The sequence below is a fragment of the Alosa alosa genome, chromosome 13 (genome assembly GCF_017589495.1).
Source record: "Alosa alosa isolate M-15738 ecotype Scorff River chromosome 13, AALO_Geno_1.1, whole genome shotgun sequence".
Classification (NCBI taxonomy): Eukaryota; Metazoa; Chordata; class Actinopteri; order Clupeiformes; family Clupeidae; genus Alosa; species Alosa alosa.
In genome coordinates this window covers 21,379,454-21,396,238 of record NC_063201.1, presented here as the reverse complement: position 1 = coordinate 21,396,238, position 16,785 = coordinate 21,379,454, and the positions used below count along the sequence as shown (strand labels likewise).

General features: G+C 40.5%; 1 protein-coding gene across 1 annotated transcript in view; it reads right to left on the bottom strand.

Moving 5' to 3' along the window:
• ascc3 (activating signal cointegrator 1 complex subunit 3) overlaps nt 1-8,333 on the bottom strand; it is a 202,360-nt gene extending 194,027 nt beyond the window's left edge. Inside the window, exons 1-3 of the mRNA XM_048261920.1 lie at nt 8,281-8,333; nt 7,183-7,323; nt 5,903-6,053 (exon numbers count right to left, since the gene is read on the bottom strand). Coding sequence (XP_048117877.1) covers nt 5,903-6,053; nt 7,183-7,272 — 241 coding nt within the window. The 5' untranslated portion in view covers nt 7,273-7,323; nt 8,281-8,333. The remainder of the gene's footprint in view (nt 1-5,902; nt 6,054-7,182; nt 7,324-8,280) is intronic.
• Nucleotides 8,334-16,785: the final 8,452 nt, after the last annotated feature.

The following is a 16,785-nucleotide window of genomic DNA, read 5'->3' as shown; positions in this document are numbered from 1 at the left end:
CCAAGGAAAGCTTGTGGTCCAGATAGCATTAAAAATGAAATGCTTCAATGCAGCACCCCAGAGATGCAGGGTGCAGTGTTGAAATTGTTCAACATCATCTTACAGTCAGGACATTTTCCTGACATGTGGTGTAAAGGGCTGATTTCCCCCTTTTCCAAAAAAGGGGACAAATCAAACCCCTCTAATTATCGTGGCATATGTGTCAGCAGTTGCCTGGGAAAGCTGTTCTGCAGTATCTTAAACAAGAGAATAACAGATTTTCTTGATACACATTCCATTCTAAGCAAAAATCAAATTGGCTTCCTTCCAAAACACCGTACCACTGATCATGTTTATACACTCCACACCTTAATTAATAAACATGTTCACCAAACAAAAAATGGCAAGATATTTGCTTGTTTCATTGATTTTAAAAAGCGCTTTGATTCTATTTGGCACAAAGGGCTCTATTTTAGACTACTAAATTGTGGGATAGGGGTAAAGTGTATGACCTAATTAAATCCATGTATTTAAATAACAGATGTGCTGTTAAAATTGAAAAAAAAAAATAACCCAATACTTCACCCAAGGGAGAGGTGTCCGTCAGGGCTGTAATTTAAGTCCGACGTTATTTAATATATATATAAACTAACTTGCTATCCAGTTAGAGCAATGTCCCGTCCTGGCCTCTCCCTCCTAGATAGAGAGGTGAAGTCTCTATTTTTGCTGATGACTTGGTTCTACTGTCTGCTACTGAAAAGGTCTACAACTACAGTTAGACATAGTAGAAAAGTACTGTAAGACCTGGGCCCTAGAGATAAACCTAGACAAAACAAATGTAATGATTTTCCAAAAAAACCCCCAAATGCCAAGAAAACAAACACCAATTTAAAATAAAACAATTCTATCATCCCCACACCATGAGCTATACCTACCTAGGTATAACAATGACAGCATCAGGGAGTTTTAACATGGCAGTGAATGCACTAAAGGAAAAAAGCTCAAGAGCCCTAAATGCAATTAAAAGAAAATTTTATAATCTCCAAATTCCAATTAAAATCTGGCTTAAAAATATTTGATAGTGTCATCCAGCCCATTGCGCTGTATGGTAGTGAAGTATGGGGTCCACTCAGTCATCATAGCTATACTCACTGGAACTAACACACAATAGAATCTCTACATGCTGAGTTCTACAGATACATTCTACAAGTACAGAGAAAAACACCAACATATGCATGTAGAGCAGAATTAGGTAGATACCCACTAATCATTAACATCAACAAAAGAGCACTCGATTTTCTAAATCACCTTAAATCCAGCCCACAAGACACCCTTCATACTAAAGCCCTCCAAACCCAAGAGCTGAACCCAGAAAAAAGTCCCCTACATCAGTTGTTGCAGAGACTAACTGCCTTGCCACACACCCACTCTGATCAGTCTCACAACAACACTGTTTTCCAAAAACCAATCAGAGTAAACCAAATTATGAAACAATGTAAAGAATCCTATTTGGAATATTGGAAAGAAGAAACTAAAAATCAAAGCAGATTACAATTCTATCTGGCCCTAAACCGAGAATATAAATTAGCAGAATATCTTAATACTGTCAGAGATAGAAAACAGAGACTGACCCTTACCAAGTACAGGCTAAATGACCACAAATTGGATATCGAAAAAGGAAGACTCATGGCAAAAAATCATGAGAAAATCATGGCAACCAAAAGAACACAGAATATGTGGTTACTGCATGACAGGTGAGGTCGAGACAGAGATGCACTTCCTCCTACAATGTACATCCTTCGATCAAACAAGAAACCTTTTCTTCAACAAATTTAACTCAGAAATTCCTAATTTTAATGAACTTAATGACATATCAAAATTAAAGATACTATTAGGAGAAGGAGATAAAGCATATCTTGCTGCCCAGTATGTATCAACATGCCACAATCTGAGTGACAATGAGTGACCTATATCGACAAATAAACACACACACAGACACAAGCACAGACACACACAGACACACACACTGCATTATACACGGCATTTTATTTTACTTTTACCTATTTATTTTATTCTTATGAAAATCTACTGACATGTTTGTGTTAAGATTTATTGTATAACTGCTTTGGCAATATAAGTGAGTTTGTCATGCCAATAAAGCATTCTTGAATTGAATTGAATTGAATTGAATTGAGTAAAAATGAGGTTAGGAAGGATAGAACAGCAACAGAGAGAAAGATGGAGTGATAGAGGGATGTAGAGACCAGAATGTCCAGAAGGAGGGTGCTAAACACCCACAGTATTATGGACAAGTAGCCAGAGAGACAGAGACAGAAGAATGGGCCCCCACCACAAAAACACATCTGCAGGCCTTTTGATTGCAAGGTACATACTTGCTTCTGTCATGACTCACTCTAAAAGAAGCAAGTATTTACCTTGTAATCAAATCAAACCAGTTGACTTTCCCAGGTGCATTTTGCCTGCCCGACTGTATCCACATACTGTACACACGGCCTTCGCTGATCGAGCTGCCACTCCATCATTTCCCGGCATTGGGGGCACGCTGACCCATCGTTTTCACATGCGCCGAAAGTGGGGAGGCAGAGCCGAGAGAGTGCAGCACTGTTAGAGTGGATTTACTTTTTCTCCACTGAACAGAGCCAAGCAGCAGCTGCGCTCCAAATACTCAGTGACACGTCTAGTCAAATTCATGACTGAACTAATTGGATTCCTTTGTTTTCTGTCTGTCAAAATCTACAGTGAAGCCAATAGAGCCCAACATAAGCGACGTCAGAAAGGATGTGTGCACACACTGTAGTCATATCTCTCCAAGAAACTACTCAGTCCCTTTTTCATCACGAACAACCTCCCCAACAAGATGGAGAGGAAGAAATAATAAAAAAAAAAACTCCTTCAAAAAGGTCCTTCACCCACCTCTCTTCCTCTACCCCATCTCTCTCTCTTTCTCTCTCTCCTTTCCTCCTCTCCACTCTCTACATGGGGTACCTGCTGGGGCTCTAATATTCTTCGAAGATGCAGCGGGATTAGGAGCAAGCGAGCAAGGACCCTGCCAGGTTCCAATCCCAGCCCCGCTGTCTCCCCCCCCCCCCACCAAACACCACCCCCACCCACCTTCAGCCTTGGAATAGTAATACAGACAGCGGGAGAGGCCCAGTGTGGAGCCCTGTTTGAGCTGAGCCGGGGCTGTACGGCTGGGGTGGTGGTTGGGGGGATTTGCATCTAATCTAATTATAAAGCACGTCATGACAGCTAAATGGCATTGTGGAGCTGGTCGCCGCGGCGACACTATGTGATCTGATGCTTTTTATTTTGCATGCTAGGTGAATTTAAGTAGCAACCCACACATACGGACACAGGCACAGGCACACGCAAGAGCACTTACACACACACATTCTGCCCTCTCCAACCCTCTATGACTCACCCCCCTTTAATGAGTGGAGAAGGTGGACCCCTATGACCAGCTGCCCACAGACTTCTGCCATGTTCATCTCCTTTAATTTTACCTTTTAAGCCACGGGTGGTCTTTAATTAAAATTATTGTACATCGGTAATGTGGAAATTAATGCCAACACAACAATGGTTCAACTGCACACACCATGCTGTCATGACACTGATTTTCACTGTAAATCTTTATTTAACATTATTATTGTTCTGTACTGCAGTAACTTACTACTCCTTAATGGCTCAGAATACAAGCCCATTTCTAAAAAAAGTTAGGATGCTGTGTAAAATGTAAATCGTGTAAACCCATTTTCAAATAAAACTGATTTTGAATTGGGACGGGGGGCAACAAAAAGCTGAAAAAGAAAAGAAAGGGGGGAAAAAAAACGTTTAAGAACACATTACAAAATAACTATAGGAATGTGACATATTACCAACCGTCACGTATGTCCAACCTCTTACGTGTACAGTATGTGTCACTTAATATTCATTTCTATACAAACCAAGACGACGGATTCCTAAAGAAACGCAAGCACCCACACCATACGTTTATCTAAATTAGCTATGTACCAAAAATTACATTTTATCGTGACTCAAAGAGCTGTAAACAGTGTTGTAAGGCTGCGTGTACAAATCCGCTTGGAGCTCCAGTGGAATTTTTAATTGCTGACGAGAATTCTTGGGCTAACCGTTGATGTGCTGTGAGAAAGGTTGGGAATAAGCACCCAGCAGCCCAGCACTAAACTCAGAGCGTGGTAAACAAAATATTTCGGATATTTCAGGCAGTAAAAGCCCCGGTAAGAACCAAACTAGATTTTGTTCAAATCTACACACCTATGGCTACTGACAAATTTAAGGTTAATTTAGCAAATGTTTTTTTGAAGTATTAAAAACATTGTTGTTTTAGAATTTGAAATGGTTGGTAATTAGCAGGTTTACGATAATTAGGTTAACTGACACCATGATTGTGTGTAAAAAGAGCCTCCCAGAGAGGCTGAGTCTCTCAGAAGAGGTTGAGCACTCTGTGAAAAAATGTGCCGTCAAATAATGTAACAGTATAAGACAAATGGTCCTCAATGTAAAATTGCAAAGAATACAGGTTCAAAGAATATGTACTGTATCATTCAGACAATGTTATGAGGGACATTAATATTTCAGGAAAACAAACTACATTCTGCACATACTATAACAGTATGGCTCCATAGTAGAAGAGTCAATGTATTAAAATGACCTGCTTGCAATCCAGACCGGTCACATTTTGCGCATCCTGAAAACTTAGAACACGACGACAAGAAGACGCCAGACTTTTGAACATAATGCTCTGTCTGTAAATGAGACAACTCAGCCAAATAAAACTATTAGCTTTAGAGACTTCCCTGCTCATTATTAGAGAATGTGTGTTGATTACCTCAACTGTCAGCTAACATTACAGTTTTTTTCAAATGCTTACACACTAAATCTTTGCTTGTCACACAATTTTCTAAACATGTCTTCCAAACATCATAACCCCACACCAAATCTGCAAAACCATACACTAATTCTCAGTGTTTGACTCAGTTTTCAATTGACTAAAACACATTTTGCAAAACACCACACACAATTTTCTACTTAACACACAAAAATGTACAGGAAGTAACATTGCCTTAGTATAGGCCTACGAGTAGACATACTGTACTCTCTATGTAGGTATGGACCCTCTCAATCTGCTCCTAGAGGATTTACGGTTGAAATGTTCAGAACCAATGCAGATACTTTGAAAGGAATGTTCTACAAAAAGTCGACTTTTTGTACAGTAAAACTTGTCTTTACTATATTTTTGTGTCTCCCCAAGTTACCATTAGCTCAAATTGTTTTATAGACCTATGAATACATACACAACCCCCCCCCCCCACACAACACACACACACACACACACACACAAACACAAAACAAACAAAGTAATTTGATAGTAGTCACTCATTTCCGTCTTAGTAGGCAAAATCAGCTTTTTCAGAACTCCATGTACATCTGGTGGTCATTGTATTTTGCTTTGCTTTGTTCTTGTTGGCTGTAAAATACTGTATTTGCAACAGCAAATTATTTGCGAAAAATCGCTATTTTTGGTTTCAATAATACTGTGCATTTCAACTTCTCTCTGTACAGTAACTTTCACTCTTGTATGGAAATACATAAAGCCTATGAAAGACAGAAGAGCGTTAGGTTTTGAGCAACAGTGTGTACATGATGTATCCAAAATGTCATATTATGACAAAAGTGTTTGTAATGTGAGGCAAATGTTTGCTTTAAAGATGTGTTTTTGACATTTTGAATGTTGTGTGTCATTTTGCTGGAGATTTGAGGCATTTTGCATTTTGTGTGAGCAATTGTGGGTTTTGTGTGTGGAGTTTTGAAAAATAGACACAGAGTTTTGAAAATGTGTGTAAACAATTGTAAAAAACTGTAAGGAGAGTAAAATGATTACCTATATGTTTAGCAGACTGTAGGACACTTTTAAGTTCCTGTTGAGCGGTCAGCTGGTCTTTCTTGTCCAGGTGCTGGGTAAAAAACTGGACGATCTTCTGCCAGGTGAGGCCCTCTTTGGCGAATCGTCTCTGTCTCTTCAGACGCTTGGCCTACAGAGAGAGCGTTCATCAATGGGCAGTTCTGGCAGACATTGTACACTGTAGCATGTGAAAAGCTCTGGCAGACATTGTACACTGTAGCATGTGAAAAGCTCTGCCAGACATTGTACACTGTAGCATGTGGAAAGATGGATACAGCTCTGATAGACACTGTACACAGCTTGGCCTTAACAGTTATTAATTCACACTTTATTGTCACATGAAACAAACTTTTGTAGAGTGACTAAAAGAGAAAAACAAATCCGAGCTGATCGCCATCATTGACATTCATATCATCAAGCACCTGACTCACTGCATAAGAATGTGTACAGAAACCTGGAGTATGGCAAGTGTGGCTGTTGGCCTGGAGGTTAATCAAATAATGGACATTTCTGTTTGAACTCCTCCACATGGGCCCTTCAAGAGGCAACCACCACCATACACCAACTCACAATAAACAACCAGCAGGGGGGGGGCATAAACATACATATTTATAAGAGCTAGGGCATGTTTTTCTCATTTGAATAAGTTTGACCCTGAGCAGCCCTGTGGTGGCCTAAAGGCCTAGGGCTCCGACTGCTACAGGGTCTTGGTTACAGGTGAATTGCCAATATTACAGCGACAACATATCAGCATTCTTCCGTCCTCTAAAGTCTCCCTTCGAGGTAGGTCAGAAGCTTTAACACAGAGAGAGAGAGAGAGAGAGAAACAGACACACACACACACGCGCATCTCTATAATCTTAAAACAGCAGATTTAGAAAGGATTTATGATAAGGAAAAGAGCAAGGTGATCCCAATCCATATTATATTGTCTCTGGTGCAGATACACAAGTAGAGTGACACAACAGTAGAGCAGAAGTGAATGGTGTGCCACTTCAAGGTGAAAGCTAGAGGATCAACAGAGTTAATCTAGAGACGTGTCTCTTACAGCTTCGTGCATGTTTAAAAGTAGGACAGCAAAGTAAACTTTTTTAAAAAGTAAACTTCATACAGGTGTTCAAGTCATATGGAATAGTGTCTCTTACAAAGTAATAGAATGAATAGAATGTCATAAGGTGAAATATGCAAGAGATAATGAACAACAGCGTTTGGGTGCAGAAGTTTGCTGATAACATTTTTGATCTGTCTATCACTCTTGCCTTCAGGTCATACTCGTCTTCTGGGATGTCCTCTTTCTTGGTGACGTTGGAGAAAGAGCGCAGAGCGCCGGTAAGACGGGGTGGAGACATTGATCCTCCAAACCGTGGACCATAGAACGTGGATCTGACTAGCGAGCTGATCTGAAAATAAGAATAACAAAAATGATGACACAAAAACGTCTGAAATAAGTAAGCAGTGCAGTTGAATATACAGTACATCGGTTACATTACTATTTAATTACTATTTGATTTTGTTTAATATGCATGTATTCCTGTATGGATGCATCCTATGCATGTATTCTACAGTCTATACATTCCTGGCACACATAATTGCAGTATGCTGGACTGATATCTATGCAAACTCACAAGAGAGAACACGCTAAAATCAAAGTCCCTTACAAAATCTTTGCTACAATCCAGGTTAACCGATAGCTCTCCGACTGTTTGGTAACTGTGTTGCACAACTAGCCAACAACAGGTAATCACACTGACTTGGAAACGGCAGCTGACCGGGAGTGTTGTGTGTACTTTGGTTATCACACACTAAAATACAGAGAAAACACGACCTGTAAATCTGTGCAGACTGATGTAATCATGTCAATTCAGATAAAATAACGCGATGTCACTTAAATTACATTTTATGCAATCGATCTTCAGTTACAGAACGGTTGTCACTCAGAGTCACAGGTTTTAATTGTCATGTCTCAACTGACGTTTACTTGACAGTGAGGGTAAGTCAGCCCACTTAGCAGACGGCTAACGTTAATCAAAACCTCACATATGATAGGAAATATACACTCTCTAATGCCGTCTTGTTTTTAATTAGTATACTGCTATTTAGAGACCTGTCCGTTCAGAAAAATGCAAAATTCCTGCTGCTAGCTAGCGACTAACGTTACTGAACCAACAACGTTAGCGCTCAAAGCTACCAACAACTGCTAGCAAACAAACACTGTCACCAACTTTGCTGCGGTTTTCCTTTCACACAAACAGACTTTATTTCAACGTTAAATACCACAAAGTAGAAGAGTAGGCATGAACCCTTATTAAACACTTAATACACAGATATTAAATTGTATCGGCATACTTTCCCCTCACCGGCTTTCACTTACATTTCACTCCACAATATTCTGCGTGGAACTTCAAAGCCTGTGAAGCTGTACTGAGGCAGCATGAGAACGAAAGGCTTCATGGTTAATGTAGTTTACTATCGCGTGTCCAAAACGGATTTCGACAGTACAAAAACTTCAATGCCCAGCGATAAACCAGGAAGTGCCTTGCGGGGCAATACATTTAAGGTGGGCGCAATCAAACTCCGATAAAGTGATTCTTTAAATTATATAGCCTACCAATTATCGATTTTTTATTATGAAGTTTGGCTAGGGTCGTTTATAGGCTAATAACCTTATCATGAGCGCAGTTATATTATTACAATATTATTCATTATCTTACTGGTTTATGTAGGCTAGCTTAAAATGTGTTTGTTGAAGCCTTGGTCGAAGAGGCTGATCTGAACGGTCTGCCTAAAAAAATTGTCGGTAGGTCCACTCACTGCCCATTTTGATGGCAGCAGTTAAGTATTTTGGTATATATATTTATTGTGCCATGTTTAGGCCTAGTGGTTGGTCTGATCATAAACGGTCGCAACAACGAAGAGGATTGACATTGAAGAATTTATTTGTTGAACCCAGTGTGGAAGGGGACCACAGACACCACTGTTTAACCTTCTGGAGGTGTCGTCGTGGCTTATTCAACACTGCTTGATGAGAGAAATGCTGCTCTGTTGGAGATGTTTGCCCACATAGGTCTAGTTTTGTTGGTGGTTTTGTTTATCATTTTTAAAGGCTTGGTTGTTAATTAAAATTCAATACCTAACATAAGGGATTTAGCCTATGTGTACATCTGAAATATTTGTTTACTTTTTTTTCTCATTATGATGTAAGATGATGTGTTAAATATTGATTATTTGTTAGGATCTCTCTCTCTCTCTCTCTCTCTGTGTGACTGTGTGTGTGTGTGTGTGTGTGTGCAGCCTATAAGAATTGTGCTGTTTCACAAGTTTGTGGCATGAAATGTAGTATGAGATGCGATTTCCCTCACCTGTGAGCGGTGGCATTAGTGAAGTTAATTTGATAACACTCTGCTCCACGCCATCTGCCAAAACAAGCATGCCAAAATGAAGCTGCCGTGCCACAGCCAGAGGGACCGAGCCGCTTGTCTGTCTAAGCACGCTCTCTGGGAGAGGAATGAGTCCCCGTAATCATATGCTAAATATACCCACACTATTATCTCCCCTCCTGCAACAGCATTCAAAACTGCCGAGAACATTTCATATTTGAAAAAAAAAGAGAGAAAATAACCTTTCCACTGTTGATGCAGCAGAATCAGTTTTCATGTATATTAACTTGGATGCACGTTCAAAGAAATGAACAGTCATTCAATAGGGCCATGAATTAATATGGAGAGAAAGACCTTGCCATAAGGAAGGTATTAATATAAGCAAATCTGTCCATTGATCTTTGAACTAGAACCAAAGGCTTATCTGTGAATGACAGATCATTTTAATCCAAAACACTGTTCTTTCCACCGAGGGTTGGTGAGCTATACCTTTATAATGACCCTATAATATTCAGGGATTAGTGAAAGAACATCCCTGAGATTTGAATAAGGTGTTTCTTGTGGATTGGAGAATGACTGCTCAGAGGGAATGCATGAAGACTATCATTAAGGTAGCTCATATCCTAATTCACATGAATATTATTCAACGCCTGCACAACTGAGTGGTGATCCTAGATAGCATTTTTTTGAAAGGCTATGGAAGAGATCACTTACAGTAATCACGGATATGCTCTTTGCTCCATAGCTCTTCAGAATTGCACTTTGGATTCATATTTTAAAAGAGTGATGCCCACATACTTTATCTATGAGTGATTCTATTGCATGCATTGTGATACACGTTTCTAATGCACTGGTTGTGGTTCTGTGGTGAATGATACGAACGCATGTCCCAGAGGCAATGTTGCCCCATGGTCCTTTTGAGGAAAAAGCTAAATGTGTGTGTGTGTGTGTGTGTTTAACTGTGACCTCATTTAAACTGAATACACATCACCTCCCTGCCTGCCTTACCATGGGCAATGTCATCTCAGGGAGTGGTAACTAAAAACAAGCTACCCAGACATTCAGAGAAAAAATGTGTGTGTGTGTGTGTGGGGTGAGAGAGAGAGAGAGAGAGAGCAAAAGACAGAGAACATGAGAGCACTGGTACTGCCATGGCTCAATACTGAATGTTTCTGCATTCATAACCACAGTGTATGTGGGTATACACAATAGGCCTATATATGTGGGTGTGCTCCTAAATTTCACAACTCATAGTTACAGTAGTAGACTGCTGAGGGGTGTTTGTGCATCTGAGTGTGTATATTGAAGGGTGAGAAAGACTGGTTTGGTGTCAGTGTGTGTGTATGTGTGTGTGTGTGTGTGTGTGTGTGTGTGTGTGTGTGTGTGTGTGTTTGCACACACGTGTTCCTATCAGACAGCTGCATGGCTCCTGAAGTGGGGTTCAGATGAGGCAACAGGAGGTTTGTTAATGGCAGTGTGTGAGATCTCCCAGTGAAAGCCTGGGGTGGCCCCGGCCTCCGTTGCAGGCTGCTGTTTGGCGGCTCATTACCATGGTTTAACGCCAAGCATCTGGACGGCCTGGATGACGGCTCATTAGCAGAGGAGGAGCGAGAACCACCTGCATGCACCTGTGTGCAGGCTCCTGCTAAAATCCCTGCACTCCTCACCACCTCTGTGGCTGCTCGCTTAGTCCAGATTCACCTGTGGTTTTACGCCATCACAGCCCACTGGCCTCAGATGCCTGAGACTCACTCTGATAACAAGCATGGCCCCTTGCTAGCCACCCCTTGCTGCAAGATCCTATATGCACTTGAATGTAGGCTACTGCATGCACTGGACTGCACCAGTCTTGTTGCTATGGTAGCCTACTTAATCGTTGTACTAGTTCTACCTGTGACTTCGTAATATTCTCGAGATATGATCAAACCTGTGCCTAACACTACATTTTCTCAGATTTATTTAATTCAATCAGTGCCAAGTATTAGACATTTGTGTTTTAACACTGTGGATTTCTACAATACAGTATACACTTACTTATGATGACCAGGATGGTCGAAACCCACACCCCCATAAGTCAAATGTTGAAATCTGGCTGAATGAATTAAAGGCCCCTTATAAAGTTTGTTTACCTTAAAATAACACTGATTAGATTAGACCGTTAGCATCTCTCCTATAAGTTAACGGTCTAATCTGATTCAATGAGCTGGAGCTAGAAGTGTAACTTTCAGACTCAGAGAACGGCTGGATGAACTGGGGAAAGGTAAAACTCAACAGTTTAACTCCAGGGGAGGTGGAAAACGAGTGTATTTCCCCAAATGGTGTAACATCCCTTTAAAGTGACAAGCACTCAATTAGACCTACACACCACCAATAAAATGTAATGACAAAGAAGTGTATAGCCTAATATTACTAAATACTTAGCTGCTATTAGTAATTATGCAGGTCACAGAATATGAATTATAAAAATATATTAATTTAATATGAATTCCAAAATGTATGTAAATATTAATGTATTGAAACATTTGACATGCCATCTTTTTAGGGGGTGGATGTCTGTTTTGGACAGTTCTACAAAAGGTTATACTGCTTTGTGAATTACTCCAGCCAAAGCATTTTCTAGCTACAAATAAAGTACTTTGATGTTTTGTTATCCTTTACTTTTCTTATTATTTTTTAATAAGATTATCAAGATGATCAGTGTGATTTTGCTCTTACTACCCTTAGTTGCTTCTAAGTTGCTTCTAAGTCCCAAAATCCCCCCCAAAAAGAAAAGCAATTATTTAATTTTCGCTTCCTCCCGCAACGTCTTTGCAACAAACACAAAAAAACACTGCAACTTCCATCGCAATTTTTTGGAAAAGTTGCCGCAAAATCAGCCATTTTAGGTCGCAACAAGTTCTCTTTCTACAGAGTTCTCTTTCTACAGATTGCTGTTGATGTATTCCCACTATATTGTATCGGAGTTATGTTTATAGTTTGTTGCAAAGGCATACACTTGGGGCCCTATCATGACATTCTAAAGTGCATCGTCACTCGTCAAAAGCTTATTCAAATTTAGTAGGATGTCCAGTCCACATTGGGAGGGGTTTTGTTATCAAACATCGAGCGCATGGCGCAACAAGGTGTTCCTAGGTTTTTTAATCAGTCATATGGGTGTTGGGGCGTAACATCATTTAAACCAATGAGAATGATATCTGTCATTCCCTTTAACGGCGCAAAGTGCGATATGTCAAATAAATGCATCGGTATTTTGGCATTCAACGGCGCATTTGAAGGAGGCTGCTTGCGAGACTGTATGGAATTCCACTAAACCATGCTTTACTAAAACCTAGCATAGCCTTTACGCATTTGCACTCGTCTATTATTTGAACTCATTGGCAAAGTGAAACTAACTTCACCAAGGCGTCAGTCAACGACAAGACAGTTATATGCGATTACTTTCACCATTGACTGACAATGGGTTACCATCGAAAACAATTTGCAAATGATGGTGAATTACTACTCATCATGAGATGCACAGTATTTAGTAATATCTTTATTCTAATTATGTTTCCCATTGTAATCTTGCAATTTGTAATGTTTTGCATGAACGTGCGCTGGTGTGCGTTCATGAATGATAGAAGGATGGTGCGTGCACCTGCCAATATGACTGCTCTTAAAATAACATATAAACAACTCGCCATAGACATCTGACCAGGTGTACAATAGCGATTTTTAGACAATGCGCCAGGGCCCTCCCTAGGTTGTTAATTGCTACACCCCTGGGCGCATTGTTTAAAAAATAAACATGCAAAATACCAAATTAAACTTTGCTCGGGTGGAAAACGAGTTTTACGTCATGCGCCAGTGTGCAAAATACAGCCCTTGGTTCATTTACTATTGTGCTTCTCAACTGTAGGGGGACCCGAGAGCAAATCTTCTTTAGTGCTTCTTTAAATGCTTGAAACCTTCAGCTGAACAGTGCTTAAAGTAACTGAGACACATTTTCATTTCCCTCAGTTCATGTCGCAGTCAAGCTTTCAAACAGCATTGAGCTTTGTCCTAAAACACCCCAACGTCAGTGTGAATTTCCCAGCTAGATGTGCCTGACACATCCATTTTCTCAACGGTTTCCTTGGAGAGAAATACAAAGCTCTCTGTGCATGGTACATGACTGTTTAGTATTCTCTATGTCCGTACGCGCAATTTGCACTTTAGAGCTGATCTCCTGCTGCTTTGGGCTACTTCCTGCCCAAAATAATACAGGAAGCAAAACCCTTCTATCTGCTGCACTGTTTATGTCCAAGCCAGAGCTGGTGTTGACGAGTGTTGGACTAATGCTGCTGCAGCAGTGTCTTGCTCGAGCACCAAGCTACACACACTCACACACACACTTCCCAGCCTATTCTTTAATTACTCACACAGTGAAGGGGGCTGGCAACGGAGAAGGATTTATCCCGCCAAGCAGCCATGATCGGATACATCCTAATAACTCACCTTGTGGACCCACTGCGTCTGATCTGTCAAGGCTTCTAAACAATTAAAAAAAAAAATAAAGAATGATTCAACACACTCATCTTTATCTCTATCTCTCTCTCTCTCTCTCTCCTATAACCAAGAGCTCTTTTAATTCAAGTGTTAACTGTTTCTGATATTATTACATACACAAATATATGGGTCATTCAGTGTCAAATCAGACAGAATCCAGAATCCATAGTTTCTGTACCGTCTCAGATTTTGCTCAAAGTTTACATAATGTGTCTACATAATGATTAGGTCCCAGAACTTAGACCTGTGAAAAATAAAAAAAAAATCCATTCCAATGATGTACATTTTTTCACATTTTACACTGTCATAAATGTCATGTTGCCCATGTTTGGACATTAATATCTTTAAACACTTTACTCCTAGCCTGCCAAATCTTTGTAAGATGCAAACATGTTCTCAGTATGACTGGACCATTCCATGTTTGTACTGCATGCCCATTAGTTTTATATAAGATTAGATTTATAGAAGATTAGTTCCCTAGATTTGGAACAAAATGCAAAGCTGGTCACCTAAAACGCTACGATTGTGTGGCCAAAACGGTAAAAAACTTTTTTCACAAAAACTGCTGTCATGTGGACATGGCCTAAGATAAAGTGTGAGGTTTCTGTGTGTGTGTGTGTGTGTGTGTGTGCACCAACGTGTGAGTTTGGGGGTTAAATTGGGCCGGTGCGGGGAAGGGGGGGGGGCACTCATTAATCCCCTGTGTTGAGAGCATGCTTTGGTGGCTGGGTGATTTGTTGACTGCTTGTACCTCAGACAGAGCGGTCTGAAATGCAGCTAAATAATTTAGGCTTTCTTTAGGCTTTTTCACAGGGTGGCATTTTCCCCCTCGCGTTCACTCTCTTGCTATCAGATTGAATTATATTGCATTGGAGACCAAAATGGATTTTGAATTCAATATTTCAAGAGCCAATGAAAAAAACCCTGATAGCAATCTACTCCTGTGATGGCATGTATGAAAAAGTGAAGATTACATCCATATAGAATTCTGCACAGGCACTACGATGAATACTGATCATTAACTTCATGTATAAGAAGAAAAACATGTACCTATCCACATGGAAGGCATCCCAGCAACTTTTCTTTTCAGATCATAAAGTAATAGTCATAGGATTTAACCGTGTGTGTGTGTGTGTGTGTCCGTGTGTGTGTGTGTGTGTTGGGGCTGTACTTTCCTCCATCTGGCATTCTGTTCTGTGTATTGACCTTGCATTCTGTCCACCCTCCCCTCCATCTATCCATCAGCCCTGTAATTTGGAGGAAGCGTTGAAGAGGAGGTTTGCTGCTGCTGCTGGTGGTTTGAAAACTCAGCAACTTACTAACAAGGTGGTGTCCCCTTCATATCAATCTGTAAATAGTTTATGAGTTAATAGTTAATGAATAGTATGTCATACTGTCAGGCACGCTATAGTGCGGTCCATACTTTATACTTCTCCCAGGGGGGTCAGCTAGCTAAATTGGTGCTGAAAATGTAGGGGGCATCCAAATCCAAACACACACACACACACACACTGCTACACACTGCTAACCTTATTGACTGAGTGACTTCCGTGTGTGGAAGTTAGCCTGATGAATGCCCCAGTCTGCTGAGAGCCTGATGTGTTTTAGTGTGTGATTCACTCAGCCCTCCCTGCAAACCACTTAGCTTAGGTGCTCTCCCGCTCCACCCACCACTTCCACCAGCAGACAGATGCAGGCAGGCGTTGGTACACGCTCCGGCCCCTGGGCTCCCACCGATCAGCCGAGCGTTATAGGCAGTGTGAGCTCCTGTGCTAAGAGTGTGTGTTTTAATGAAAATGTACTGTTTGCCGTGGCACAGCTACGTCCACTCCCCACCCACCCACCACTCCACTCCACCTCAGTTGTTTGCGCTTTCAGATGATCAATCCGACGGAGACACAAATGAACAGATTGATTTAAGCCTGGCGAAGGGCTGGCCAGGCCTCAGTGCGTCCAGAAACTCCATCCATCACCGGGGCACAATAGCTTTCTCAAGCGCATCACAGGTAAGGATCACTCCATCAACTCCGCGCCGTGGAGATGGAGTGGTGAGACTAACCACAAATGAGGCCAAGAAAGCTCTCGCTTGTGGAGACCTGCAGCGGTGTGCCTGGACGTGAGCGAAAAATACCCCAGGAAGATAGAAAAAAATGATATAAACAAAGAAACAGAATTTAGTACGACAGAGAGGGATACAGAGTTCATACATGCGGAAAGTAACAGTGACATTTTGCTTTGCACAAAGTGATTGATGAAAGTGCCTTTAAACACTTGGTTATACCCATTGAGTTTCTTTGCCTAAACAGACTATGTAAATCAATGTATTTAAGTGTTTCCAATGATTTTGCACAGGAGGTGGACAGAGGAGAAATAAATGCAGAAAGGTATCATTACAAATGATTGCATCTTCCTCAATTCATTTTTCACCATTCTGGACTTTGGGCCTCTGCTGGTTCCCGTGCCGTTCAGGAATCATATGCTCTGTTCAGAAGTGTGTATTGTATAATACTCGTATGGAATCGTATCAGAAGTGTGTATCGTATAAAACTCGCATGGAATTAGGGCTTTGACTTGCCCAAAATCATATTCGAAGTTCGTTTGTTTATTAATAGTGCTGTCAAATGATTAAAAATTTTAATCACGATTAATCGCTGAATTCCTATAGTTAATCACGATTAATCACATATTTTATCATATGATTAAAATTCTATTATTTTGCATTTCTGAACTTTCCAGGAGTCCATATTAACAATAAAGCAATTATTGTTTATTGGGATTCAAATGAAAGCAAAGCAAGTTACTTTATTAACTGAACTTTAAGACATAGGTCTATTTGATTATTTCAAATCAAATTTCAAAAGATGTGCAGCAGACCTGAGGCAACATAATATATTCTTCAAAAATATAGCTGATATAAACTGAAATAAATGCAACTGCAGAAGTGCATGCACAAAATGT